Genomic DNA, 27,649 nt, shown 5'->3' on the forward strand with positions numbered 1-27,649 from the left:
ACCCAAAACCCTCTTAGCCTTTTTCTTTCACACCAACAATGGCTCTAAACCTCTGGAAAACCTCTGCTTACTGTCCAAACGAAAATGCAGTACCAATCCCCCTCAACTCTCCCTTCTCTCCTAATTTTCTATTCTCTTAATCACCATTCATTACCCCAAAACGAAAATAATTAAAATTATACTTAATGGCTTAATGTTTTGGTGTTAATGGTCATTCAAAGACCATTAGTGGCTGCCTTTTCAGTCCACTAGGCTGCCCTCCTTACAGTTAGGGTTTATTTACCCTTTCACCTTCATACCAAAAGAAATTTTTGGCAAAAGTAAAGAAGTTAATTTCGCTCTTGGCAAGGTTTGAACCCACAACCAATTCAACCAATTCTTGTTTCATGATAATTTACATTATCACTACTCACATCCAAGCATAACATTAAAACAATGCACAAAATAAAATATCATACAATTGGCATACATAGGACTTGACCAAGTCCTCTCAACCACTTGAGCTAGTACTTTTCCACGCAACAATTAACATTATATGCCATAAAGGCTTCTACTACCCGCATTTATTCAATAATTATTTATTTAATTATTTAAATTTCTTAGGTCTTATAAAATGTTTAATTTTATACATATACATACATACATACATATATATATATATATATATATATATATATATATATATATATATATATATATATATATATATATATATATATATTCATGTTTAAGAAGAAAGCCCATGGACAGGCCTTGACCCACATGGATTTTGTGTGGTTTTTGGCCCTGTGGAATCAAGTTTTAGAAAATTCAATTTAAATTTCTTTTATAAAATATGGATTATGGATTTTGAATTTGATCCAAATATTTGGATTGGATTTAAATCTTGATCCAAATATTTGAATCTAGATTTAAAAAAAAAATTCAAACTAGTTTCACCGAAAAAAATGGATTTGGATCGAAAATTTGATCCAATTATTTGGATATAAAATAGATGTGGATTTGATCATTAAAAATTCAATCCATAACCATCCCTAGAGAAGATGGGGTGGAGATGGAATAAGATGATGGAGTGGAGGTGAAGATTGAGATGGAGGTGGGAAAAGATGGGTGGAGTTGGAGGTGGAAGAAGAAGATAACGTGGAGGTGGAGGTGGAAGAAGGAGATGAGGTGGAGGTGGAGAAAAGTATGGAGGTGTTGTAGGGAAAGAGAAGGGAAACTTTGACTTTTTACCTTGATTATAAGGGTGTAGTAAGAAAACATGGGGTGCAGGAAGAAATTCTCATCTTAGTTTTATGGAAATAAGGGGAGGTAGGCACAAAGATTCACTGGAAAATTGGGTACAGCAAAGGGAAAATTTTACTAGGAAGGGTGATGCAAAGTTGGTAACACAGGTTGGCCTATTAGTCTGTCAAAAAATGTATAGGACGGGTTGTTTATTTAAACTTGTTGATTCACTTAGGTTCATTTTGCTTAGCATGTATTCTGTGCGACCCAATGATGAGGTGGGGTAGATTAACTTACATAACTCAACAAAAAATTCATTATATTTTAATTTCTAAAGTCATATAAAACTCTCTTTTCATATATTTTGTTATACATTCACCTCATGCTTAGTTCTCTTAAATGCATTTGATATTGGTTAATTGCTACACTTTTTCGGTAACTTAAACAAATTTTTTTTTTTTATGTTTCCTTGTTTATTAAATATTCAACTTTTACATATTTATTTGATATATAGATGTTAATATTATATTTACTTAGTTTATTGTCAATGGTAAACTAACAGTGTTATAACAATGTAAAATATTAAAACAAAATTATTATTACAACATTTATATATAAATTTTTATAAATTTTGCTTATCCCAACAGACCAATGTAAAACGAATCAACAAAACTAGTAAAAAATAAGACCTGTTAACCAGCGTTATCATCAGTAAATCTTGAACCAATGGGTATTATTTGTATATTAAAAAATAGGATGAATAAAGTAGTGTTTGGATTAGTTTACTTTTAGAAAAAAAATAACTTTGTTCTTAACATAATAAATTGTTTACAAAAAATCAATATTTTCTCAAAATCAACCTTTCTGAAACATGGCATGCAAAATATCTCCAAAAGAATGCTATAATAAATAGTAACATTAAATCTGACATAAATAGTATGAAGGAAATTATGCAGGAGAGTATGGCCATCCATATTGAAAAGAAAACATATGCTTTTGAGCTATGCTAGAAGTTTGACCCTCAAGCTATGATATCTTAATTATGAACTCATCATGCTTAATTACTTACAAGTCATTATGCGATCGCATGTTCAGACCTGTCAAAACTATTAAAAATTTAAGAGGCACTTACTTTCATAAGAAAAATAAAATCAAGTACCAGAAAAATATATTAATCAAGGAGTAAAAAATTGAGCAATCATAATCAAATACAATCGGTATGAAAATAAACAATAATTGAAGAAATAGTATTTCTCTTTATTATCTTTCTCTTGTATTGATTTTGAACACTTGTTAAGTTATTGTAATAGATCCATATAATGATTGTATAAAGCTGATAAGATAAGCACAGTAATCTAATATTATACTAAACTTGAGTTAATTTAACCCTACAAACAGTGGCAGAGCTTATAAGGAACACAACCTGGGTAGTTTCTAAGAGCAAAGTTAGGGATCAACATGGTTGGTGAATAAGAAGAATGCAGTTGTTTTATATCATTTATTCACATTACCTTACAACTAGAGGAGAATGAACCCTACTAACTTTTCATGTAAATTAGACATTAAAATTACACTTAGTTTTAAGTATATTATTTTGACTCACAAAATTATTGTCAAGATTTGCCGAATAAAATAATTCTGTAAGGAAAAAATTTCTTGAACTTTTGTTCATTTTAGTCAATAGACGAGATCTTTAACACTCATCTCTACCACAAGCTACACAAGTAACACTTTCACCAAGAAAAGGCTATACAAGTAACAAAAGCTAAAGTATTTCCAAGCAATATAGACAAACACTAACTTTTTATATGATTACAAATGAACACATTATATATTTTCTTTACTATACAGAAGTTGAGTGAAGTGATGACTCACTCTTTCCCGCTTAGAAACAAACAAAGCTCTCAGATGAATAATGCAAAAAGATGATAAAGAGAAAAGGAAGAGGATACCTCTTTATTCTCTTCTCTCTCCCCAAAAAAGGTTAAAAAAACTGACAAAAAGTGGCCCTCATTCTGTCTGTCTAATGAACATCATCTTGGAGACTGCCCCAGAATCTTAGTTGGATTTCTCCTGCATTGCTAGCCTGGCCTTTACTCATAAAATACAAGTGCCAGGGTGGTTTCACCTTGCTATAGAAACAATAATTATGCATATCATCAACCTTTTTTCCATAAGGTAATGATGGATATTGTCCACAAAAGTTAGTTTTGTCCATGACCATTGTGTCAACTTGGCCATACCATGATTCTTCTCTTTCCATCAAGTAGCTTTCAATTATTAGGTTAAGTTGATGTGATGCATTGTATCTATTGTCCATATCTATGTAGGGACAAAAGTTGTGTATGTGTATGCATGCTTGATTTCCAGTTTCTACATCATTTCCAACATAGCATAGATGTGATAGCTACAATTAGCAAGGCCTCAATACATCAGTAAATGCTCTCTTAGACGATAAACCATAGAAATCTATTATATTCTAATGTATGTCTCACCAATTATCTGTTTGGAATAACTAATTGAGTTCTTGCACAGCAGTGTCTCTAATGTTCTTGATTCTGAGTTCCACATTCCTAAGATCACGAAGATGCTGCAAAATTTCTTGGATAAGATCTAAACCCTTATCCCCTTTCCTCAAGGATATGATACAGTGCTTTAAAAATGCTTTATCTGCCTCCAGAGCTTGGAGTCTCTCATGAACATGATCCACCTTCACTTCTACTTTGAAAGTTTTCTTCTCTAATTGGACCTTTTCATCTGAACTATTTTGCAAGGAAGTAAAATCTAAACCATTGCTCATGACCCCGTTTTCTGCTTCTGTGTCTGTTTCATCATAGACTGGGAGAACCCTCTCGCCTTTTGTACACATTGTTTGCATTCCATCACGGTGCTTACCATTTGCTAATCCATTTATCTGACCTATGTAACCATTATTGTCTTGGTATTCATTTGCATTCTCTTCACAAAGATGTTCTACTGATTTAATACCATCAAAATACTCTTCTTCACAATTCAAGATAACAAGCTTTTCTTGCAGCATCTTCAGGTGTTCGAGAATCAATAACCTCTCTTCCTCCAAGTTTTCCAATGATTCCTCCAAATATATAACATCATCTTCGGAAGTGTTCTGGCTTCTGAACTCTTCTTGATGGCTATAAATACCATTTTCTTGGCTTGTGTATCGACTCTTATCAATAGGTAGTTCATGTTCATCACTATATCTAGCATTGCTACAAGAAGGAGAAGTTCTGCTTCTTATGTTACTTTCTCTTCTTGGTATTATCATAGTTTCTCTAAACTCATATTCATAAACCTTTTTTCGATATATTTCAAGCTCATTTTCTAGCTCAAGTTTTTCTTTCTCCCTCTTTATCAGAAGTTCATTCAAAAGCTGCAAAGCTTCCTGGTCATACTCAGATCGTTCTTCCATCATCCTCTCATACTGCAAAGCTTCCATCCGCATTGCTGCTTTCTCTTCCTGAAGCCTATTTATCATTGCCATTGTTTGATTTGCCGCAATTGCAGATGCACTCCTCTCTTCTTCTAATTCATCATATAGACTATTTAAGGCCTTCCTTTCAGCTTTCAGTGCTGATTTCAACTTCTCAATTGTCAACTCACCATATTCTGTATCACATATAGCACTTACTTCCAATGATTCTTCTGTTTCCGATTCTTTTCTTCCAAGAAGTAGTAGCATCTTGTGTGGCTGATGTAGATTCTCTGCAGACAGAAGTGGGTGTATCAGGAACTGTTTCTTCTTTCATCTCATTAGGCTCTAAAGATGATGCAAATGGTTATGTACAGTTGGCATAATCATAACAAGTGACATTGTTTTAAATTCTGCAAATTCTTTATTACTCTTGAGAAAACCTCATTATCTATTTTAAAATAAAAGTGAAGGAAACGGGTAGAGCTTATAGATGTCACAATTGTTTGTTATGGACTTGTGGAAGAACGAAGAAAAGCTGACAATACTTACCACCATCATCATGGACAGTAAAAGTAGTTGTGTTACAAGATGAGATTTCTTGCACTTCTTCATTGGATTTCAGAATAAAGTCTTGATTTTGAGTTGAGACTTCTTCTCTTAATTCATCATCACGCATTTGTGTTGCATCTTCAGACACTGAAAGAACAGAAAAGTATTAGAACATTTTAAGCTCAACCAAGAAAACAGAACAAAACTAAGACTAGAGGTTGAAACCTTGTGGTACAACTGAACATAATTCCTCATCTCTTCCTTTCATGTTTGCATCAACATAACCATTCACTCTTGAGTCTTCAGTTATTGGAGCTAACTTCACCACTTGACAGTTTTGCTCCAAATTTTCTTCATCTACTATTGATTCTAATCTCTTACCTGGAGACACTGGCACAGTATGCAATGGAGTGTGCCAATTCTCAATAACAGGTTCAGATTCTGCACTAGAATTTAAATCAAAATCCAAAATAACATCTTCATCTCCACCAAGCCCGTCATCCCCCACCTTATATCTAAGTTGATTTTGCCTTTCTGTGGCAAAGGAACTACCATATTCAACAGGAATCAAAAGGCAATCATCACCATGAATGAAAAATTCCAAATGTTTGGGTGGAACCAGTTCGGTGATCTCATTAGAGCAAGAAAGTTGATGACTGGTCTCCTCACAGGGTTGGACATTCAAAGTTTCCTCTCCAATTGGTTCTTCTTTCCCTTTCTCTGTGTCTAAACCCAGGTTGAAGTTTTCACCATACACAATTTCTTTGTCACCATGCCGCACAAAACAAATACTCACATCATCTTCCTCCTTTCCTCCTCTACCTGAGCACTCCGCAACATAAAAAACAATGTCGCTTCCCCTTTTCTCTACAGTGTTCTGTGCCTCTTCAGGAGGATGAAGCGCCACAAAATCATCTCTGCCATAATCTGAGTTATGATGGCCCTCATCAACCTCTGTCTCAACCTCACTTTCACTAATCAAATTCTCTTTCTGGGTACAATCGAAAACCCTCGAAGAAGGCTTATCTCTGAACAGGTAAAACTTGCTAACAAAGTTGTCACCACAACAAGAACACCTCAAAGGCTCCATCCCATTGTCAAGTACCTTGTTATTATCATCAGAACCATGAACCATACCCTTTTGCTGCATCCATGGAAAGTGGCCAAAACTCTGGGACAAGTTCACAAACTCTGGGCGACACGAAGATGAGCAATTCTCACACATACTTTCTGATTCAGCAAGTTTTCTGTGGTTCAAGCAGAAACCCAGTTTGGAAATCTCAATAGCATGAGCTTCACACACGAGATCCCTGCAAGAACACTTGTTATTTTCAGGCTCTATGATGTGATCAATCCTTGAACACCATATGCAGGGCCTTTTGAGACCAAAGTAATCCACAAACTTCATTATCAGATAAGAAAAGAGGGAATTTAGAAGAAGGAGGATGATCAGAATCCATTCAAGGATGGCATAGACAAGAACCACTGTGATTTTGTTGGTATTTCTATGCAACATGGTTGCAAACTTGTTGGTAGCCATGTAAATCTTCTAGATATGTACAAAGAAAAATTTTCCTCAGAAGAAAAAAAATTATCAATTTGTAACCTACAACAGACAGGGAGATGATTTTAGAGAGAGAGAAAAAAAATGCTATGCAAGAAAGAGAATTTTAAGACTAGATGACAAAATTGAATTGTGGGTGTTGTATAATGTCCGAGAGAATAAGTAGAGAGTAATAATGATTTTATTTAGAGTGAGGAAGTAAATGAGTACGAGTTTTCAATTTTTTTAAATCTTTTTTTAGAAGTTTGGTTATATGAGATCATTGTATCTTATCTTATTCGGACTCATAATAATTTTATTTGTTTTGAGTTTTGATTTATATATATATATATATATATATATATATATATATATATATATATTATCACATCGTATTTAATGTTTATTTAACATAAAAATAAAATTAATTTCTCATTCGGAAAATATATATTTTAATGTAAGATCAATATAAATACCTACTTTAATAAATTTATTTTATTAAAAATAAACTTTATTTAATTTTAAAATTATCACACCCTTAATTTAATTATTCTTCTCATTTTGATGGAATGTTGCTATTAACTCAAAATCTGGATATATAAATAATTTGCAGCTTGTAGAAGGTACAAAACATCTGTTATATGTACAAATAATATTGTGTGGTTTATGAGAAACTTTTTTTTATTCGAATATATGTTAAGTCTTTATAATTGAGACGCTATATAAAGGGGTATTGGCACTATGGATCTTTGATTAATCGACCTACTATATGTTATATAAAATAATTTAACTAAAATATTAATAGCAAAATAATTTTATCTAAGTTTTGAAATAATGTGTAACAGTAAAATATAAAGATAAAATAATTTATCCACTTTGAAATATATTTCTTCCTTTTTGAAGATTTAAAACAATCAATAAATTACCTATTGATAAAATAATTTAATTAAAATATTAGGTATAATTAGTCGTATAGGTACCCCGTCTAAAAAAATGTCAATTGCATCCCAACTTTTAAAAAAGTCCTTCAATTAGGTTCCTTTCAGACAGAGTTGACTAACGCCGTTAGCCAACGTGACACGTGTGTCAGTAGTCTGTGAGTTTTTGATTTTTTTTAAAATTTTTTAAAATTTTTTTTAAAATTTTTTGAAAAATAAAAATAAAAATGTCACGTGTCAAATCCTTGTGTGTGACACGTGGCATTGTCAGTGTCACGTGGCATTGCAATGCCACATGTCAGTGTTATTATCAGATGTCATTGTGTTGATTTCGATTTAGTTCTCATATATGTCTTTTTGTTTCAATTTAGTACCTAAGTATGTGTATCTGATTCAATTTTATCCCAATTTTTTTTAATAATTAAAACATTTTTGTAATCCATTTTTTATAAGATTAAAAATAATTAAGTATAAATATTTTTACAAAATTAAGTACTAATATTTATATTGTTCCTCTCAATTTCAGACCAAATTTATTATTTATATAAATGTTATACTAATATTTTTTATTAAAAATGACTTTTTAACATATTAGTTTATTAATTACTTTTTTATTAAGTACTCATGTTTTGTTAATTTTTTTTTTAAATAGAACAATGTTGTCTCTTACTAATTTTAAACCAAAATTTCTATTAGTTTGAATGTTATACTAATTTTTTTATTATTAAAAATGACTTAATAAAATGACTTTTACCACTAAATTTTAATATAAATATCAATTACTTAATTTTTCTTAAACTTTTATACTTAATTACTTTTAATTTTATAAAAAAATAGATTTTAATTATTAAAAAAATTTGGGACAAAATTGACTCAATACACATACTTAGGTATTAAATTGAAACAAAAAAACATATATGGAGACTAAATCGAGATCAACACAATGACATCTGATAGTGATACTGACACGTGACACTGACAATGTCACGTGGCGGCACTGACAATGTCACGTGTCACACATAAGGACTTGACACGTGGCATTTTAAAAAAAAATTTAAAAAATTTAAAAATTTAAAAAAATTAAAATTTTAAAAAAAAAAAAAAACACAGACTGACACGTGGCACGTTGACTAACGGCGTTAGTCAACTCTGTCTGAAAGGGACCTAATTAAAGCACTTTTTCAAAAGTTGGAATGCAATTGACACTCTTTTAAAATCGGATACCTATTTGACATTCTAACCCTAAACTGGGTGCTATACGACTAATTATACCAAAAAAATATTAATAGCTAAATAATTTAATTAAAACATAAAAAGTAGTATCGTATACCTATGTGTCTTGTTCTACAATAAAAGAGAGGATTTCTTGCCATGTGCGAGACACGAGACCCAGAGGGGATCTTCATAGCGTTGTAGGGGTATAGCCCCCAAAAATTTTTAATTTTTTTTAAATATATGTTAATTTTTTAAATAAATTTTTTAGATAGATTTTTATTTTTTTATAAAATATAGTATTTAATATTAATAAATAATAAAATATAAACTTAAATATAATAGAGAAAAATAAAATTTATTTAGATTTTTTTTTCTTCTCTCTTATTGTTTATTGTATTCATCTTCTACTCTTGCATAAATTCTTGTTTTTGAAAAAATAAAATAGAAAGTTAAACACTAATTCATCTTCTCTGCTCTCATTTGTATCAATTCTCTTTCATTTTTATTGATAAAAAGGTAACTCTCTCTTGTATTTTGATAGTGAAATATTAGTTTGATTTTTAGTATTTTTTTTATCTCATGAGTTTTTTTTATGTACATAGAAGGAAAAATTATGTATTATAGGTTTTTTTATATCTATTTTTTAAACATGATTTTAGTAATTACGTTTCTCAATTTTCGATTAGATTTTTATAAATTTTTTTGTAATCTTATTTTTTCTTTTAAATAGGTACATTGATGAAGAATAAAATAATATATTTGTTCATTTATTTTAGAGTGATAAAAGAAAAAATATCTGTAAGTGAAGATGAAAATAATACAAATTTACTTCTTCACGTATTTTCAAGAATGAAAACATGATAATAAAGATCTAATTGTTGAATTAGAGAACCTTTCTTACGAATGAAAGAATCATAGGTAGTCAGTTTCATATTAATCCTTTGAAACTTATTTATGGAAAATGTTCTCAAATATGGAAAAATTCAATGAGTAGAAGATATAAAATTAGAAAACTTATTTAAAATGAGTTTCATATCAAATACAATTTTAAAATTATCATTTTTTAAAGAGAAACATACAAGGAGATATCAATACTAAATTATATATACTTTTGTTATATTAGTGACGATAATTTAATATATAAATTTTGAATATATTATTTTGATACTTTCAAAAATTTTTATTAAAATCTGTCAACAAGATCGTCACAATACACAACAAACCTTTTATGTTTGTGCTTGAGTTACTCCGTTAACCTTTAAACCCAAATAGCGTGCTTAAGTAGTTGTCATGTATTCAGCTTTTGCATTAGACAAATATACAACCAGAGGATAGGTGTTAATTTGAGCTATGACCTTTTAGTCCCAATACAATTTTAAATAAGCTCTTTTTTTATGGGTCAACCTTTCTCTCTGTCCTTTGGCGGGTCAAGATTTTCAACATGTTTTAGAGTAATAGATAACCTCACTTCACCCCATTTTTTATGACAATATTACAAACCGGATAAAAGTAAGTTGACTAACATGTTTTGCCATCTATAAGACAGTATGTATAATAAAAACTCTAAGATCGTGGTAATGTGTTACAAATTTGTATCATTGTCTATTAGAGTATTGTTAGAATTCCTATTGTTATGAGTTTTAGATATAGGAAATATAAGTTTTAATGGATTAATACAAATTTATAGATAGTGTAACACCCCATTTAATTTATAGTCATAAGTAAAGGAAGCGTTACACAGGATAATAAGAAGCGCAGTCCTGGAGTTTAAACACCACTCCTTACGATAACCAGGCACACCACAATGCCAAAAAGAATCAAGATATAAAGTTGATAGAATCATATGGGAATTTAAAAGGACCGACAAGTACATGGGCCATAGCCCTAAAGAAAAAACCCAAAATAAAACGTGAAATCAAGCCCAGATAGACTATGCAGCAGATCATCTCTCATTTCTTCCTTGTCGACCTCGAGTACCTCTCACATCTGCTCCCATCAATAAATTGATGATCATCGCAAAAGTAGAAAATCAACATACAAAGCAATCAAACAAGCCAAGGGTAAGCTAGAGCCAAAAAGATTTTATCATGCATTCAGATACACTTTCACAGTCCAATATACATACATCATCCAAGCACGTTATGACCTCCCAATCAATACACTAAAACTAGACTCGACTCATCCGGATACATATAATCTGGTCAGATTTAGTGGATGCTCGCACTTGTGATGGATACCTCTGCTCACCCTCTAGCTACTCACTCCCGAGCTGTGTTACAAGTGTTACAAGTGTTGCAATAAATCAATTCCCTCACACACAAGGTTAGCCCTTAATGAATTTCAGGCCTCCTGCTACTCTTACCACATGAGTCAGTCCGCTCTAAGTGAGACTAACTGACTCCTTAGAGTGTTAGGATGCAATCCTTACCTTAAACTCAAGGTAAAGCATACTAAGCCAAACAAACATGAAAGGAACAGTTCTATAGTGAAGTCTCGTGCCAGTCTTGGCCAAGCCACAGGGTCTCGCTTAGGCGAGACTATCATCAGGGAACCCTGCAAGACTCGCGGATTCTCGCTTAAGCGAGCCGCTACTCGCTTGAGCGAGGATACCCCTCGCCCAAAAAGAGCCTCCTCGCCTGAGCTACACATGTAGCACATACCTCAAGCCCCCACGCGTCCTCACTTAGGCAAGCCTCTCTCGTCTGAGTGAGATGGTGTCTCGCTCAAACGAAAACTCTCCGCCTACGCGAGAGCTCGAGCGCGAGTTTGGGTATGTTTCTGCAAGTCTCGCCTGGGCGAGGCTGGGTTGCCTGGGCGAGGCTGGGTCACCTGGGCGAGGCTGGGTCACCTAGGCGAGAGTGTCGGGTCTCGCCACTATTCATCCTGCAACAGCCATATTTTCACATCCAAACAATAATGCCAACCATACCATACATTCATAGCAACATATAAGCTCAAAAATCACGAAACACAAGCAAGATAACAACCATCGCACCAATCAAGAAGGTTCTAGCTTCCCTTACCTGAACGAATGCTAGCGGAAGGTACAAGCACACATTAGAGGATTACTACAGATCCAAGAAATGATTTGCAAGCTGGAATACTGACACTAGAACAGAAAACGAGATTACTAAAAGAGCTCTAGTTGGAACTGCAACAACAGAGCTAAAAAAAGGAAGTATTAGTTGGGGATTGACTTACATGTAAAAAAATGGGGTTCTCCTAGCTCAAACGAAGAATGAGAGCCAAACCCTAACAGAGCTCTGTTGGAGGGAGAAGAGAGAGTAAGATTGCTGTTTTTCTGAAGAGAATGAAAGGAATAAGGCTGGTTTAGGGGTTTTTGGTACCCTATGGGCTAGCCCTTAGGCCCAAAAGTTAAGGCCCTATCCTTTAATGAGACCAGAAAAGTGGTCTTACAGATAGCCTTATTTGTAATTTATGTTCACATTAATAGATTAAATTTTGAAATAATGCCAATTATGGTTTTATTTTATTAATGTGTTCCACAACGGGGTACTCTTTTCACTCTGTATAATCCAGAATTCATAATTACAAATAGTATAAAACGCAACAATTGTCCTTTTAGATTATACAATATTAAAGTACACTGAATAAATAATTATTATTTTAGATTATTCAATCTAAGAGTTTCATATTGCACACTTAGAAAATAAATCCGAAACCAATGTAACTTCCAATGTTGCTCGATTCCTTTTACAAAAAGAAAAATGCATACCAATAAAAGCTACCTAACTTTAATTTCTACATTAACTTCCAACAATACTTTTTGCCAAATTCTACGTCCAAATCAAGAACTAACAAAACACCAACGAGACCAGGGTAGCAATCAGCTTTTTTTAAAGAAGGGTTGTTGGAAGAAAATATTGAAGTAAGGGTGTATGCAATGTGAACGGTTCCGCGTGAAAAAGAAAAACGTGGAAGTTGAAGGCAGGGAAAGAAAAATGAATGATATATTAGGTAGTGTCTAGATTAGAAGAGGGTGTGGAATTTTATTTCCTTTCTTTGCCGAAACTTGTTCCAAGTTTGGATTTCATCTTGCAGATACTTGAGGTTTAATAGAAGTGCTACCTATATTGCCACTTTCATTGTACATCAGTGGTATTTTTGCTGCAGAACGATCACAACCCCAAGCTGTTCCTCCTCAATTTCCTAATACTACTCAAAAATCATGTGTCAACCGTCGAGATGGAACAAGGCACATTATGTATACAATCTCTATTCAAGATATGTATGTGAACATTGAAAACGTATGCATGTAGGAATTTGAATGGAGATTTAACCAGAGAAAAATAAAATCCCACCGTTGTCTTATTATAAGATGATTGACATTATGACCATATTATCTTTAAACATTTCATCCTACAAACCATATCTATCTAACATTGAATCTCTGAAATAATGTGCTCCTATATCATGCCAGTGCTTCCAAATGGATTGTTACTATGAGCGTGAGAAACAGGATGCAAAGGAAATGCCCCATATCCTGCATCCTCGAAAGGATTTGCTGAGCTCATCAGCATATGCTGCTGGTGAGGGTGATATGGTTGGTAATGACCGAAAGGATTTACATGCTGTTGAGAAATTGTTGCAATAGGGATGCTAGTTGACAAAACAAAAGGATCTTGAACTTCAAATGGATTAGGAGCTGGCACTCCAAAAACAGGTTGTTGTGGATATATATATGCTCCTTGATCATATGAACTGTTGAGGGTGAGAGAATTCAACCTACCAGCCTGATAATCAGTGAAAAGAAAAAACTGATAAATACAGCTGCTAATAATTTTTATTAACGATCTAGCATGTGAATAACCAAACAATTAACTCTTGATTTTGCTTAAGAATCATAAAAAGAAGTTGCACAAATCAGAAATACTAATCTGGTGAAAAAGAGGAATCGCCTGCAAATCACTAAACAAACTAATCAATGTGACATTGAGTAGTACACAGAATGGGCGACCTTAAGAAAAGAGAAAACCATGTGTAACATGATAAAAATGATGTCATGCAATAAAAGATCAAGAGCAGACATAAACAAGCTTGATGCCTAGAATTATGTAAAACATACTCCTCTTACGAGTAATTTATATTTATGTCTTCTGAAACAGTACTACAAATCCTATATATCACAAAGGTAAGCAAGCAGCAGACATACACTATACTTCCGCAATACATCACATTTGACTCCAAATAATAGTTTCCTGAACGTGTTATCCAATGATCCAAACTGCTGAATCATGAAACACCATAAGTTGATCAATCATGACGAATGCTTGGTTTTTTTAATTTTATTTTAATATTTAACTCTATAAAATTCAAAAATTAAAATAGTAGTTTAAAAACCATATGATGCATTAATCTTGCAAGTCAATAATAGAATACGAAGTAATTTTTAATTATACCAAACCTCCTGCTTGTGGTCTAAAACAGATCCAGTTCAAAATCCAACATCTAACTGAATTTAGTGAATGGTATCAATAAATTATACGCCCATGTTTAGTATCTGATTATTTGTGAGAATAATTTGAAGAAAAGAAAAAGCCTAGGAAGCTAGTAAAATTTAAGGGGAAATAAACACACTAAAAAGGTAAGAACGACGACCTACCAATTGTGTCTCGTTGACTGAAGAAATAGTTGTATTTGGAGGGGTAACCAGAGCAAGCTCCCATCCGGTTGGATCAAAATCTCTGGCCGGATCAGCTTGTGAATCTAAAGCGGTAATTCATATGTATGCACAAAACAGTCGTACATATTATCTACCAAACCTCACTAAATTGTAGAATTTTGAAAGCTGATAAACAAAACCTCACCAATTTCGGTAGGAACTATGGCTAGGGCATGAACTTTTCTTTCTTCCATCAAGGATGCTTCAGATGTACTGTCATTCAACCCCTGCAACCACGATAAAGAATGAAGTTGAAGAAAAACATAATCTGAAATAACTGAACCTTCCGTTAAAGTTTACCAGCAAGTCTCCAGTTTCAAAATAGTTGTGGGACGCTGGAGGAGGAGCAAGCTCAGAATTTGAGACAACATCATCAACAGGCACTGAGGGCTCCTGTTCTTGAGATAATTTATCGTATTCTATTGTGGGAACATCATCTGGTCTGTAAGTCAGTAACTGTTGATAAAGAACAGTATTAGTGACCTAGAACCTAATCCAAAAGTTCAATCTTACGGAAAATAATGCATTGATGTCTGGAATCTATTAATAAAAAATGCCAATGATAAAGAAAGTGTTAGGAACCCAGAATTGAACCGAGAAAGGAGAGTAATATTTTCTGTTGAATAGACTGAAAAGAACACAAAATAGGAGAGCACTCTCTCCTCAAGTGTTTCCCTTCACAAAGAGCTAAAGCTCAATCTACAAAATTCCCATTCTCCCCCTCTCCTCTCCTATACATGACAATATATAGACTTCTACAAAAAGTCCTCATCTCATTTCAGATAACAACTAACTGTTAACCAGTTAACTGTTTCTATTTTTATTTTTCTTCCTATAGTATACTTTCAAGATCCCCCTCCTTTTTCCCTTTCCTATCAGAAACCCTGAGAATTACTCCTTTATAAACAATGAATTATGTACTTACTAATGGCTCACTTGAAACTGCAACCAGTCGAGGTGCATCCTTTATGTAGTCTTCCATGGTAACAAGAAATGATACCGGAGGCTGAAAACATAAAAATGTAAGCAGTGAGAAAACTTAAAAAGAACGAGAACTTGTTACACTAAATTGGTACAATAACAGACATATACCTCTCTTAAAACAGGAAACTGAAAATTCCTAGCAATTTCCAATCTTTTGCAAATTTCATAGAAATCAGAGAGACTTTCTGCCTGTAATGAGCAGGCATCTCAATACAAGAATCGTGGAAAAATATATTACAAAAGCAGAGTGGCATACAAATAACCTGCTGTCCAGCACGTTTATAGACATCAAAGGCTTTGGTAGCTTCATGCCTTGGCATCTCAAAAAACTACAAGGAAATAAAAAATTATCAATTACCAGCATTGTACAGATTTTACTTAATGTATAGCGTAGGTTAATGTACGTCGGTTTACCTTATCAACAAGATTGATAATGCCGTCATTAATAGCACAGTAAATTTTAAAGCTCTCTTTTAGAACCTAAAATGATCATAAGAAGCACATCAATAGCAAAACTAACCGATTCCAAAGCCATCTAATAAATGAATCTTTAAAAGTATTTAACTTCAATATAACCTAACAAATGTTTCAAATGAAAGATATAAACACAAGTGTGATCAGTGAAATTAAGAATCTACAACTACAAATGAGCCATCATTGCAAGCAAATTGTCACTATAACAGTTGTCCCTTTCCTGAAAGGATGTATTAGATGAAGATTATTGAAATCAGTTCACATTACCAGGGACCCAAAATGGAGAAGGATTTTACCAGTACCACCATTTTTCAAGGAAGCAGTAAATAGTTTAGACATGTGTCTGTTTTCCCAGTTAATTCTTGAATTTCATAGCCCAACAAATTAGTTTTCCATTGTTGTCATCCACATAAACAAAAACCAAAGAAAAGTGTTCCACAACTTCTAAGATCAAGTGATCAATCAAATTATGCATTAGTCAACAACTGCAAAATAATATATCATAATTCCCCCCAAGCTATGGCTATATAAGAGTACTGATAGAAATATATTATAAATGTCACACCTAGAAAATTGTTCTTAGAAAAAAAAAACTAATTTATTTCTAGTCAATTTGAAAGTTCTAAATGAATATGTTGACACAATACATACCAGGGCCAGGGCATATTGTATCACATAGCTCCTAGCAGCTGCTCCTTCTGGCTGAAAAGTCGCAGCACAATTGGTTGGCCATTATTTAAAAATGAATACAATACCGATAGAACAATTTTGGAAGAAAGAGAGGGACTGAATATAGAAAAAGGACAATGAATCTCCACATGGTTCAGAATATTACACGGCAACCAACAAGGCAATAGAGAAGCTGCTGCAAAGCAGGCAATTGCTCCAATAGCTCCTCACTATTCAAATCCCTTGTCCTGCTATACCCCTGCTTGGAGCATGGCAAGAAAACTTCACAAAAATAGTTCACAAAAATGAAAGCACACATTTCAGAAATTATGAAAACTACTTCAAATTGAATTTTGACCACCACAAGGTTAGTAGGCCCCCCTGGATATAGACAAGGCGTTACTATGAATTTTTCATATTTTCTCATTGATTAATACTATGATTCTGTCTCTTCTGTCCTTTGTGTTCCCTATCCCTGTCCTAGTCTCTTACTTTCAATCCTCACTTTTCCATTCTATCTTAATAGGTTTTTTCTTATTTTAATAGGTAGCCTCCTTTCCCTAAAACCATTCACTAAATCAGGGGAACAGGATAAAGGCAGAAACATCATTTGCTATTTTCTATCTACTTCCATTCGTGTATTGTTCAGGCTTTACTTGTCCTGCATCACTTGCAAAAAGACACAGTACGAATTATTCATGTAACAATAATTGAAACAAACTCAAAAGGAACATGATATATACAATACAACTAGTTGATTTGTCAAATATAGAGGGCCATGATCAAATTAAGTGTTGGTGCGCAGAAGATAGTAAGTATAAAATAAATTACGATCATATCCAGCAGGTTGGCCGTGTCTCATGGTAAATAAGAATTCCATAAACTAAAATGCTAAATAACTTGGCTGGAATTTATCTATAACAATATAAGGAGATTTGTCTTTCGTTATGTACATATTTTACTTTTCCATATACCCTTTAATTTACGTGGCACCACTTTATTCCTTAATTTACGTGGCACCACTTTATTCCTTTTTTTTTTCTCATCCTCGGTTCCAAATTACCACCAAAATTGATTTTGATAGCTTCAAACCTCTTCGATCTTAATTCTAAATCTCTTAAAAAATATCTCAATTTAAACAAAAACCACATAAAAATAAATAAATTACACAAATAAATATGTATTAAAAAATATACTATTAACATACACGTTAAAATGTAAAATAATAAAAATCATAACAATTAAATTTTAACTCAACAACATAAAATACGATATAAATGTAGACAAATAGTTACACTAGAGCTAGTGTTTCTACAAGCTTGTTAAATAACTATTGGCACGTATATATATATATATATATATATGTATATATATATATATATATATGTATATATATATATATATATATATGTATATATATATGTATATGTACGTATGTGTGTAAGTCTGGCCAGCAAGCAAGCAACAACATACACTAACATAACAAACTTCTGAGTATATTTAAAACAGTCATGCAAGTCTGAGAATCTAAAGAACAAGCAATGAAATATAAAAGATATACACTTGCACATTTAAAGGAGGTAGTTAGATTTTGTATTTATTTTTCCAGGCAAAAACTGTCATATAGATGATGCTTTTTACTTTATTGGATTAGATATCACAAAAATATAATCACAATTTAATAAAATTACCTTGCAACTCACTTAATTGCAATAAATCTCTTATTTTATCCGAGAGAGCGAAAATTACCTTGTCTTGACCAGCAACAGGCTTAGGTAGACGCTCAGCTTCAATATCATACTTCAGAATCGAGAAACATTCAAGTCTTTCTTCCAAGTATAATGCATAAGTACGAACCCAGGCAGAACAATCCCAAGCTGCAAGCAAATGACATCTCAGTCAAATTACGCAACTAAGTTATTGAAACAAAAACATAAATCTAAGATAATTTGTTAAAGCTTCAACCGTAGTTAAAAAGGATTAACTGATCTATAGGTCCCTGCAATATTTAGGGATTTCCAATAAGGTATTTATAATTTGTAAGTTGTTAATTGGGTCTGTAAATTTCAAAAGTTCTAGTTGGATTGGATCCCTTTTGTTCTGTAGTTCTGCTAAAGAACTGTTAAGGGTATGCTGAATCCAAGAAACCATTTAAAATTTCGTGAAACAAAAGGAACCAATTATAAATTTACTGGATCCTCAACGTTTAAAAGTTTTCTAATTAGGTCATCAAATCTAGCTTACAATTAGAAATTTCTTACGACAACAGTAAGGAACTTGAAGTAAAGGAACTTGAAGTAAATGACCAAAGTTCCCAAAAGCTTGAACTGTATTGTGCAACTCAAGCACCCTGCTACCTAAGAGCCATTTGGGCTTGAACTGTAAACAGTGCACCGGATAAGCCCACCTGTTAAAATATAACTTTCTGTTTATACAAAGTAGTTTAGGCTAGTTGGATCGTCCTGGAGACTAACCAAAGTCAGGAGAGATCTTAAGTTTCAAAGAGCGCTCACTACGGCATTTACACATTACCCACCAACAAATTGCCAGAAAATATCACACAATATGTTTATAGTTCCAAAATTACCTAGAGTATCTCATATGATCTCTAAATAGTGGTTTCATGTTTCACTATATTTCTTCGCTTGGTTCTTTATTCTAGTTAATTAGGACTATAAGTCTAGTACTAATGTAAATATAACACAGGATCATAGTATCCAACGTCTTTTTTTTTTCTCTCTTTCCCACCTTCCCTGACTAAACCCTGTATTTTGAACAGGTATTAGAGAGGTTCCATTTTTTGCAATCTGTCCTGCTACTATTCAACTACCCAGTTCTCTATGGTTTACTCTATTTCACCGAACTTCACTTTGTAGCAACTATCTTCTGCTTCCCTGTTAAATGAGGACAAATTCCAGCTGCTCAAACCCTATATTTTCTTCTAAGTCCGACATCATCTTGTCTGTCCTTTCATATCTATCAGCAGCAGCTTGCTTTCACTATCAGAAGTTTCACACAGGCTTACACGTACAATCTGAAGATCCTAAGCCAACACCCGCACATCTCCTTTCAGCCGTGTATAAGATTGCATCCATTAATCTTTCGACTGTTACCGGTCTCAGTTCTGATCTGATCTCACCCTGTCCAATTGGACTTCTTTATCCACCACCATCTCTCCTTTTGCAGTTGCTGTTTCGGGTTTGTACATCCTTGTTGTGGCACATGGGAATGTGTTTCCCCCTTTTCTGACCACTTCACTCCAATTGTCTTCCCTAGTCATTCATTCACTCTCTAGTCAAATTCAGTCCCCCTCTCCCTGTTCACTCCCGTGGCTGCTTGGCTCATGGGCTGGTGATCATATCTGACGGATTCTCCTTTTTCTGCGGATTTGGTATGATTTCCCATTTCCTCACATTCTTCGGGGCAATTACCTCTACTTGATAATTGGTCCTGATTATTATCTTGTTCTCTTACAAAACTAACATAGCATTGAGGATGGGTACAGTGAAAGGTCTTTACCATGCCATACTTTTCCCACAAACGAACTATACTAGTGGTGATTTCACCTCGTACTAACAATCTTCTGGTGGTGCCTCCTTTGCTATGGATTACACTATCGGTAATTTCTCTCAACAATCATTCCAGTGCTAACTCATGACAACTATGGCTCATACTACCTCAAATTTATTTTCCCGACTTCTCTGTTTGAAGATCTGAAATTCTGCTTCTTGAATAAGTTCTAGTGCTTACTAGTGTTTCCCGACAACTATGGCAGATTCCATGCATTAACTGGCAGTTTACTGGTGATTTAAAACCAGAAAGTTCATAGCGTAGCTGCTGGACATTTAAAGCAGCAACGTCTTTTCAGTTGTATATTTGTAACTTTTTCAATCTGTTATTTTCTATTTACTTAAGATTGATATATGTCTCGAATTTTTGCTAACTTACAGGAAACATGTAGCTTGTATTAAACTGCATAAGAGCATTCTCCTGAAGAAACACAGTTTTGCATACACATTCTGAGTTTTACATAACTAAGAATTAGTCTCTTGTATTTTTTTATCACCTCAATATAATATACACAATATCATACTCTTTAAATTCTTTGTTCTATCTTTTCCTCCCTTAACTAAACCCCCCTATAACTCCAGGAAAAGAAAAAAGAAAAGGATAGAACTCCTCAACACCACATGGTTAGAAAGGCAACGGTACCATGTAGTCGCCTAAGGTTATTATTCATGTTAGAATATAATCAGCACTTACAGATTTCTAAGAAATCAACCGTTACATAATCTCGTAAATTAGGGTGATTGATTCTATATTATTATGAGCCTTTATTGTAATTGATTCTATTCAATAGTATAAATACATATTGTGTGGTCTGCATTAGACACACAATACATTCAGAACATATACAATTCTATATGGTATCAGAGCCAAGTTAGAGCCTATCCTAACGAACTTTCTTGGACATTCTGTTCCACCCGCTATCAAGCTGCTAACGGACCACTCAATTTCTAGTCCCACGCATGAGATGAATATACCTCAGCTTGATGGGGTGTGTTGGAAGTCACACATCGACCAGAGATAAGACAATTTCATAATATATAAGTGAGGTGCAAACCTCACCTTACAAGCCAGTTTTGTGGGATTGAGTTAGGATTAAACTCCAAGTAATGATCAAGCCCAATGGATACAAATTGATGCCTCCTTGTGTAGCATTCTTTGGTTCTCTATTGATGTCAAATTGCAGCCTCAATACCACGCTTTTATTACCTGTTATGATGTTTGGAACAAAGCCAAGAGAGTATACTCCATGATGTTCATCGCCTTTACAACGTTGTCTCCAACCTTATAATTGTGAAGCTGGAAAATAATGATATACAGACATATCTTGGTAAGCTCGATCACTTAATTGCTGATTTTGAGTCGCTCATGCCTTTCACTAATGATGCAGTCAAACACGCTGAAAAATGTGGCAAGTTTTTTATGGTTCTTGCACTTGCTGGACTTCCTACTAAGTTTGATTTTGTCCGCAATTAAATCTTATCTGGCACGGTTGTTCCATCTTATGACACTGTTAGTGAACAATTACTTCGCCTCTTAGTTCCTCACATGTTTGGTCATTCTCCCGTACCCCCAACTGATTCCTTTGCTTTTTACTCCCAATCTTCCTACCAGGGTGGACGAAGTGGAATTCGTGATGGATATCGTGGTCAACGTCCTCGTTGCAATTTTTGTCAACAGTATGGCCATACTGAGGTAGAATGTCATACAAAGGCACGACAACAACACAAGACAGCTAATATTGTTCAGGTCATTTCTTCAAAATCATCAGATGAGGTTTCAATTTTTGTTGATGCCTATAATGAGTTTCTCCAATACAAGGCAGTCATGCAACCTACACAACCTATCGCCGCCGTCTGTAGCCTGTATTTCTCAGTCTTCCTCCCTTGGACCTTGGACCTTGGATTCTTGACTCTGACCATATGTTTGGTAACAAGTCTTTTTTCTCTCAACTGACTTATTTGGATTCTTTACCTTCTGTTACCATGGCAAATGGCTCTCAAATAAAGTTCATCGCATTGGTCAAACACAACCTTCTTCTAATCTTACCTTAAATTTTGTGCTTTATATTCTTAGGTGTCCTTTTAATTTAATCTCCATAACCAAGCTCACTCGCACCCACAATTACTTTGTTCTTTTTGCTAATAATTATGTTCTTGTTCAAGATCGGCATATCGGACAGACGATTGGAGCAGGACATGAGTCTCGAGGATTATACTATTTGTCACAATCGGTAGCTTGTATCTCCACTGCGTCTCAAGCCCTTGAGCATCAACGCTTAGGTCATCCTAGTCCTACCAAAATGCACCTTATGCTTCCTAGTTTTTATTACAATTCGTCTTTTCAATGCGAGTCTTGTCAATTAGGAAAACACACTCGTCATACCTATGGTACTTGAGTTAATAAAAGCGTTTCATCACCTTTTGCTTTAGTTCACTCCGATATTTGGGGTCCTAGTCATGTTTGTTCTTTGAGTTTTTTATTACTTCGTTACTTTCATTGAAGATTTCTCCTGATGTACTTGGTTATTCTTAATAAAAAATCATTTGATGTTTTTTCTATATTCCAAGGTTTCTCGACTGATATTAAAAATCAATTTGGGACCACTATTAAAATTTTACGCACTGACAATGCTCATGAATATATGTCTTCGCAGTTTCAGTCTTTTCTTAGTTCACAAGGTATCCTCCATCAAACATCTTGCTCTCACACACCTCAATCGACACTTGGTTGAAACTGCCGTACCCTTCTTCTTCACCAAAACGTTCCTCTTCGACTCTGGGGAGATGTCATTCTTACAGCATGTCATTTGATCAACCGCATGCCTTCCTCCATCCTTAATAATGAGGTTCCTCACTCTCTCATATCTCACACAAGATCTTTACTTCATTCCTCTTCGTGTCCTTGGTTGTACATGTTTTGTCTATGACCTTACTCCAGGTAAAGATAAACTTTCTGTCAAGTCTCTCAAATGTATTTTTGTTGGGTACTCACGCCTTCAAAAGGGCTACCATTGTTTTTCTCTTCAACTTCAATGATATATAGTTTCTACTGATGTCACCTTTTTCGAGACTAATCCCGTTCTACACTTCTACTATATTGGAAGTCAATCTTACAGTAGAATCTTTAGAAGTCTCGCCTTCTCCTCAACGTCCTTTGCTTCAATACCATAGACGAGTTCAAACTCCAATTGTGATTCACACTACTAATCCTCAAGCATCATCTCCTGCTCCAATCGCCCCTCCGCCCACGCCTCCTGCACCTGAACTTCCTTTTGAGATACGAAAAGGTACTCGTTCCTCTCGTAATTCGAACCATCTTTATGCTTTTACCATTAGTTATGATTGTTTGTCTCCATCCTATTTCTCCTTTGTTTCTTCTTTGGATTCTGTGTGTATTCCTAAGACTACAGGTGAAGCCATGGCTGATCCCGGTTGGTGTCAGGCAATGGTAGAGGAGATGGCAGCCTTACATTCTAATGGCACATGGGAACTTGTTTCTTTACCTCCTGGCAAGCAAAATTTTGGTTGTTGTTGGATTTATACAGTGAAAATTGGACTTGATGGTCATATTGATCGGTTAAAAGCTCGTTTGGTCGCCAAAGGATATACACAAATTTTTGGTCTAGATTATGGGGACACCTTTTCTCCGGTGGCTAAAATAACTTTTGTTCATCTCTTTCTAGCTATGGCTGCTATTCATCATTGGCCTCTTCATTAGCTAGATATTAAACATGCATTCTTACATGGCTCAAGCAACTACTACTACAACTAAAACTAAGGGACATCCATGAAACAAAGCTTATTTGTGACAATTAAGCTGCACTTCACATTGCATCAAACCCGGTCTTCCACGAAAGAACCAAATACATGAAATTGATTGTCACTTCATTAAAGAAAAAGTGCTCTCTGGAGAAATCGCTACTAATTTTGTCAACTCTAGCAATCAATTGGCTGATGTATTCACCAAGTCCCTTAGAGACCTTCGGGTTGAGTACATTTGTAATAAGCTTGGTGCATATGACATATATGATCCAGCTTGAGGGGGAGTGTTAGAATATAATCAATAGTTACAAATTTCTAGTAAATCAACCGTTACACAATCTCGTAAATTAGGGTGATTGATTCCATATTATTATGAGCCTTTATTGTAATTGATTCTATTCAATAGTATAAATACATATTGTGTGGTCTGCATTACACACACAATACATTCAGAACATATACAATTCTATAATTCAAAATGAGAGACAACTTAGTTATTATTCAAGCTCTTATGAAATGTGAGATTATTCAAAAGCTTCAGTGAATCTTGCTAAAATAAGCTAAAGAAAGAGTTTATTTTGATAAACTTCTCCGTTAGGAGCATTGAAATGTACTAAAGAGAGTTTATAGGAAGGTTATAAGCTTCTAGGTGGATGGCTCATGAATGATTTTACATTTAATAGACCTAATTAGAAATTTCTTAGACTCTATGGACCCAATTACAAGCTTTAATACACGGAGATCAAATAAAAAAAAAAAAACTTCAAGACCGTAAAGGGACCAATAGATAAATTAAACCCAAAAATATGAAGACAGAGTTAAGAATTAACCTATTGGACTAGAATCATCTCTGAAGTTAGAAAGTTGGAGTATGCGCCCCCTCTCTGAGAAATTAAGAAATTCTTCTCTAAGAGTAGGATCACCCTCTCTCAATAACCTATGAATCACGATTAATGTTTTCAGTGCCACCTGTTAGCAAGACCAAAAGAATTGAAATATAAGCGTACTTAACCATTAGAAGGTTATAAGCTATATAACTAGACTAAAGCAACCAATTATTGAAAGTTATGTAAGAAAAAAACATATATATACATTCATAACAACAATATTGCAAAAGCACAAACTCAAAAACCCATTAGACAAATTATCTATTTGACCCGGCGAGCAGTAAACGAATACTAGATATTATATAAGGTTATGAAGAATTCAAAGCTCCAGTAAAACAACAAATATTTTAACATCGCAATAGTTCAAATTTGACGCAAAATTCAATTGATTTTGAATTTCACAACTGCAACTACATCATGAAAAGGAAGGTGGTCGCCTTTACAACCCTATAAAGAAGAGTGATGTTATGCAAAATGATGAGTCCTCATCACAAAATTGGACACATCTTAGATCAAGGTCCTCTTAAAAAAATTCTCTTGAAAGTTTTTTCCAATCTTCCTCCGCCATATATTATTAATAGGGCTATTAATTGAAACCATGTCAGGCAAATAAGCTCCTTGAAAGGCAACACTCACTTTCTTCTAAGAAAATTCATTTACGATCTTATCTTTTCTTGTGTCTTCCACATCTCGGAAATCTCATCTCTGCTATATTTAAGTTTTGCTCCTTTGGTACTTTCCATCACAACCCTCAAATACCACAAATTACTGCCCTAATTGTTGTCTGGTAAAAAATATCGTGTACACAATCTAAAAATCATGCCTGCTGCATTTCGTCAATTTATCTGCATAGTTTGAATCCCAAGCATTATATATTTCCCTCAGTCAATCAACGTCACCTATTAAGAAAGAATCGTAGATGCCTCTAATATCTGCATAACACTCTATGCATCCTCATACACAACCTCACTACATTCCGAGCACAAAAGACAAACTGATTTTCTTGCATACTGACCCCTCCTTGGATAAAATCCCGTCTGATGTTACTGTACAGAAAAAAGAAAAGACGATAGAGAACTAAACTCTACAGTGTTCAAAATTCACTTAGCTTGAAAATCCATACTGATTTCTTTTTTCCATTAGTGTAAGATTTCACATTTTCATGTCAGTATCTCTGTAGGAGTCAACAATACTCAAAGAAAAAGCATAACTTCCAAATATTCACTCTTAATTAAAAGCCTCACATTCACTTCACATCCTGTAACAGCCACAATCGTAAAGAGAAGGCAAATTTTTCACAGCGAGCAACAACTTCAAATTGAAAAAAACTGATATGCAACAACCAAATTTCACGTTTCCATTAGTGATGAAAATACTAGTAACAAAATGTTTGAACACACTCGGTGATTGAAATTTATGGAAAATCGCAAAATTCTGGTGGATGACCTTCTGTAGTGAATTTCCTACCTAATTTAGAAGTTTTTATTCTATGAAAGAGAATGCTACTTTAGGAAAAATATATTAGAAAGGGTGCTCTTAACACTTTACACATCAGCATCTCTGCGGGATACAATCAATAACTCTCAAATAAAAAACACCATAAACGGTTATATTTAAAAAAAAAAAAAAACACCAATGATCACAATCATTTCACGTCGTAAAAGCATTCAAATCACAAAAATTAAAAAAATTAAAATACCGTCCAGTTTCGCGTCTTCGCCAACCGTCGCGAAAGCGCATGAATGCAGCACGCAACATCAGCTCTAGGCCGTACAGCAGAAGTTGCGAGCAAAATTTCTACAAGGAATGCAGTTTCATCATTTTAGAATAAACAAATAAACAAAAAAAAAAAACTCAAAGCCACAAAATAACAAAATGAACAATTATTACGAGTGACGCACTGCGAAGGTGTCTCTCTTTGGGAGGACACTCGACGTGGTTGGTTGCTTTGACTACGGCAACTTCCAACTCCTAATAACATGAACAGAAAAACGATCAATAAAAAATTCAATCACATTCGATATAAGAATGAACGAAAAAAACGAAAATGAATATGGAATTGAAATTGAAATTGAGAGATGATACCGCATAATCACTATTGACATGAGCGAGACCAACTTTAGTGGTGTCTTTGAGAGCGCCGTAGGCTTTTCTCCAACTCTGAAGAGTGGCCATGGCTGTGTTCAAAGTTGAAACCCTTGATTGTGTTGAAGGAATGAAAGTAGAGAGTGAAGAAGTTCGTGTGAGTTTGATAAAAAAAAATAACTGAAATGAAAGTTTGTTGGTCTATGGAATGTTTCTTTCCGCATGAGCGAGGAGTTTTGTTCTTTGGCGGCCCTCACCGGCTGTGCCTGTGCGTCACCATCATTATTTTAATTATTAATTAATTAATTAAACGATACATACACTTAAACCTTTTTTAATAAAATATATACATTTTTATTCTTTACTAGCGAAATATGTATTTTTATTACATTAAAAATATATAGTTTTATTATTTTTATGACTGACTGAATCAAAGTTAAAAGAATTAATACAATAAATAAATATATATATATATATAAATAATATTTGAAAATTATGTAACAGTATTTTTAAATAAAAAATTATTTAGTTATGTTAAAATGAAGATAATTTATTCATTTATTTATCCTATTAATAAATAAATTATTATTGTTTACTAAAATTAATTAATTAAAATATAACTCCAAAATAA

At 33.8% G+C, this 27,649-nt stretch overlaps 2 protein-coding genes across 4 annotated transcripts; both read right to left on the minus strand.

The window, feature by feature from the left end:
• Nucleotides 1–3,013: 3,013 nt before the first annotated feature.
• On the minus strand, nt 3,014–6,913 carry LOC114174678 (myosin-binding protein 3-like). 2 transcript variants are annotated; one of them, XM_028059506.1, is made up of 4 exons: nt 5,435–6,913; nt 5,210–5,356; nt 3,723–4,950; nt 3,014–3,634 (listed from the first exon to the last, which is right to left on the minus strand). In XM_028059506.1, exons 1-3 carry the CDS (start codon nt 6,747–6,749, stop codon nt 3,743–3,745), a joined length of 2,670 nt encoding a protein of 889 aa, XP_027915307.1. In that variant the 5' UTR covers nt 6,750–6,913; the 3' UTR covers nt 3,014–3,634; nt 3,723–3,742. The 2 variants fall into 2 exon arrangements, with proteins under 2 accessions (XP_027915307.1, XP_027915306.1); XM_028059505.1 differs by having other exon boundaries at nt 3,014–4,950.
• A 6,297-nt stretch (nt 6,914–13,210) lies between these two features.
• Nucleotides 13,211–27,261, minus strand: LOC114168515 (putative clathrin assembly protein At2g01600). 2 transcript variants are annotated; one of them, XM_028053368.1, is made up of 15 exons: nt 27,019–27,261; nt 26,835–26,904; nt 26,633–26,730; nt 24,877–25,015; nt 18,465–18,592; nt 16,882–16,974; nt 16,698–16,748; nt 15,987–16,052; nt 15,836–15,901; nt 15,681–15,761; nt 15,514–15,594; nt 14,889–15,044; nt 14,734–14,815; nt 14,529–14,632; nt 13,211–13,659 (listed from the first exon to the last, which is right to left on the minus strand). In XM_028053368.1, the coding sequence occupies exons 1-15, from the start codon at nt 27,106–27,108 to the stop codon at nt 13,333–13,335; spliced, it is 1,632 nt and encodes a 543-aa protein (XP_027909169.1). In that variant the 5' UTR covers nt 27,109–27,261; the 3' UTR covers nt 13,211–13,332. The 2 variants fall into 2 exon arrangements, with proteins under 2 accessions (XP_027909169.1, XP_027909177.1); XM_028053376.1 differs by lacking the exon at nt 15,681–15,761.
• Nucleotides 27,262–27,649: the final 388 nt, after the last annotated feature.

This window comes from Vigna unguiculata, chromosome 2 (assembly GCF_004118075.2).
Source record: "Vigna unguiculata cultivar IT97K-499-35 chromosome 2, ASM411807v1, whole genome shotgun sequence".
NCBI lineage: Eukaryota > Viridiplantae > Streptophyta > Magnoliopsida > Fabales > Fabaceae > Vigna > Vigna unguiculata.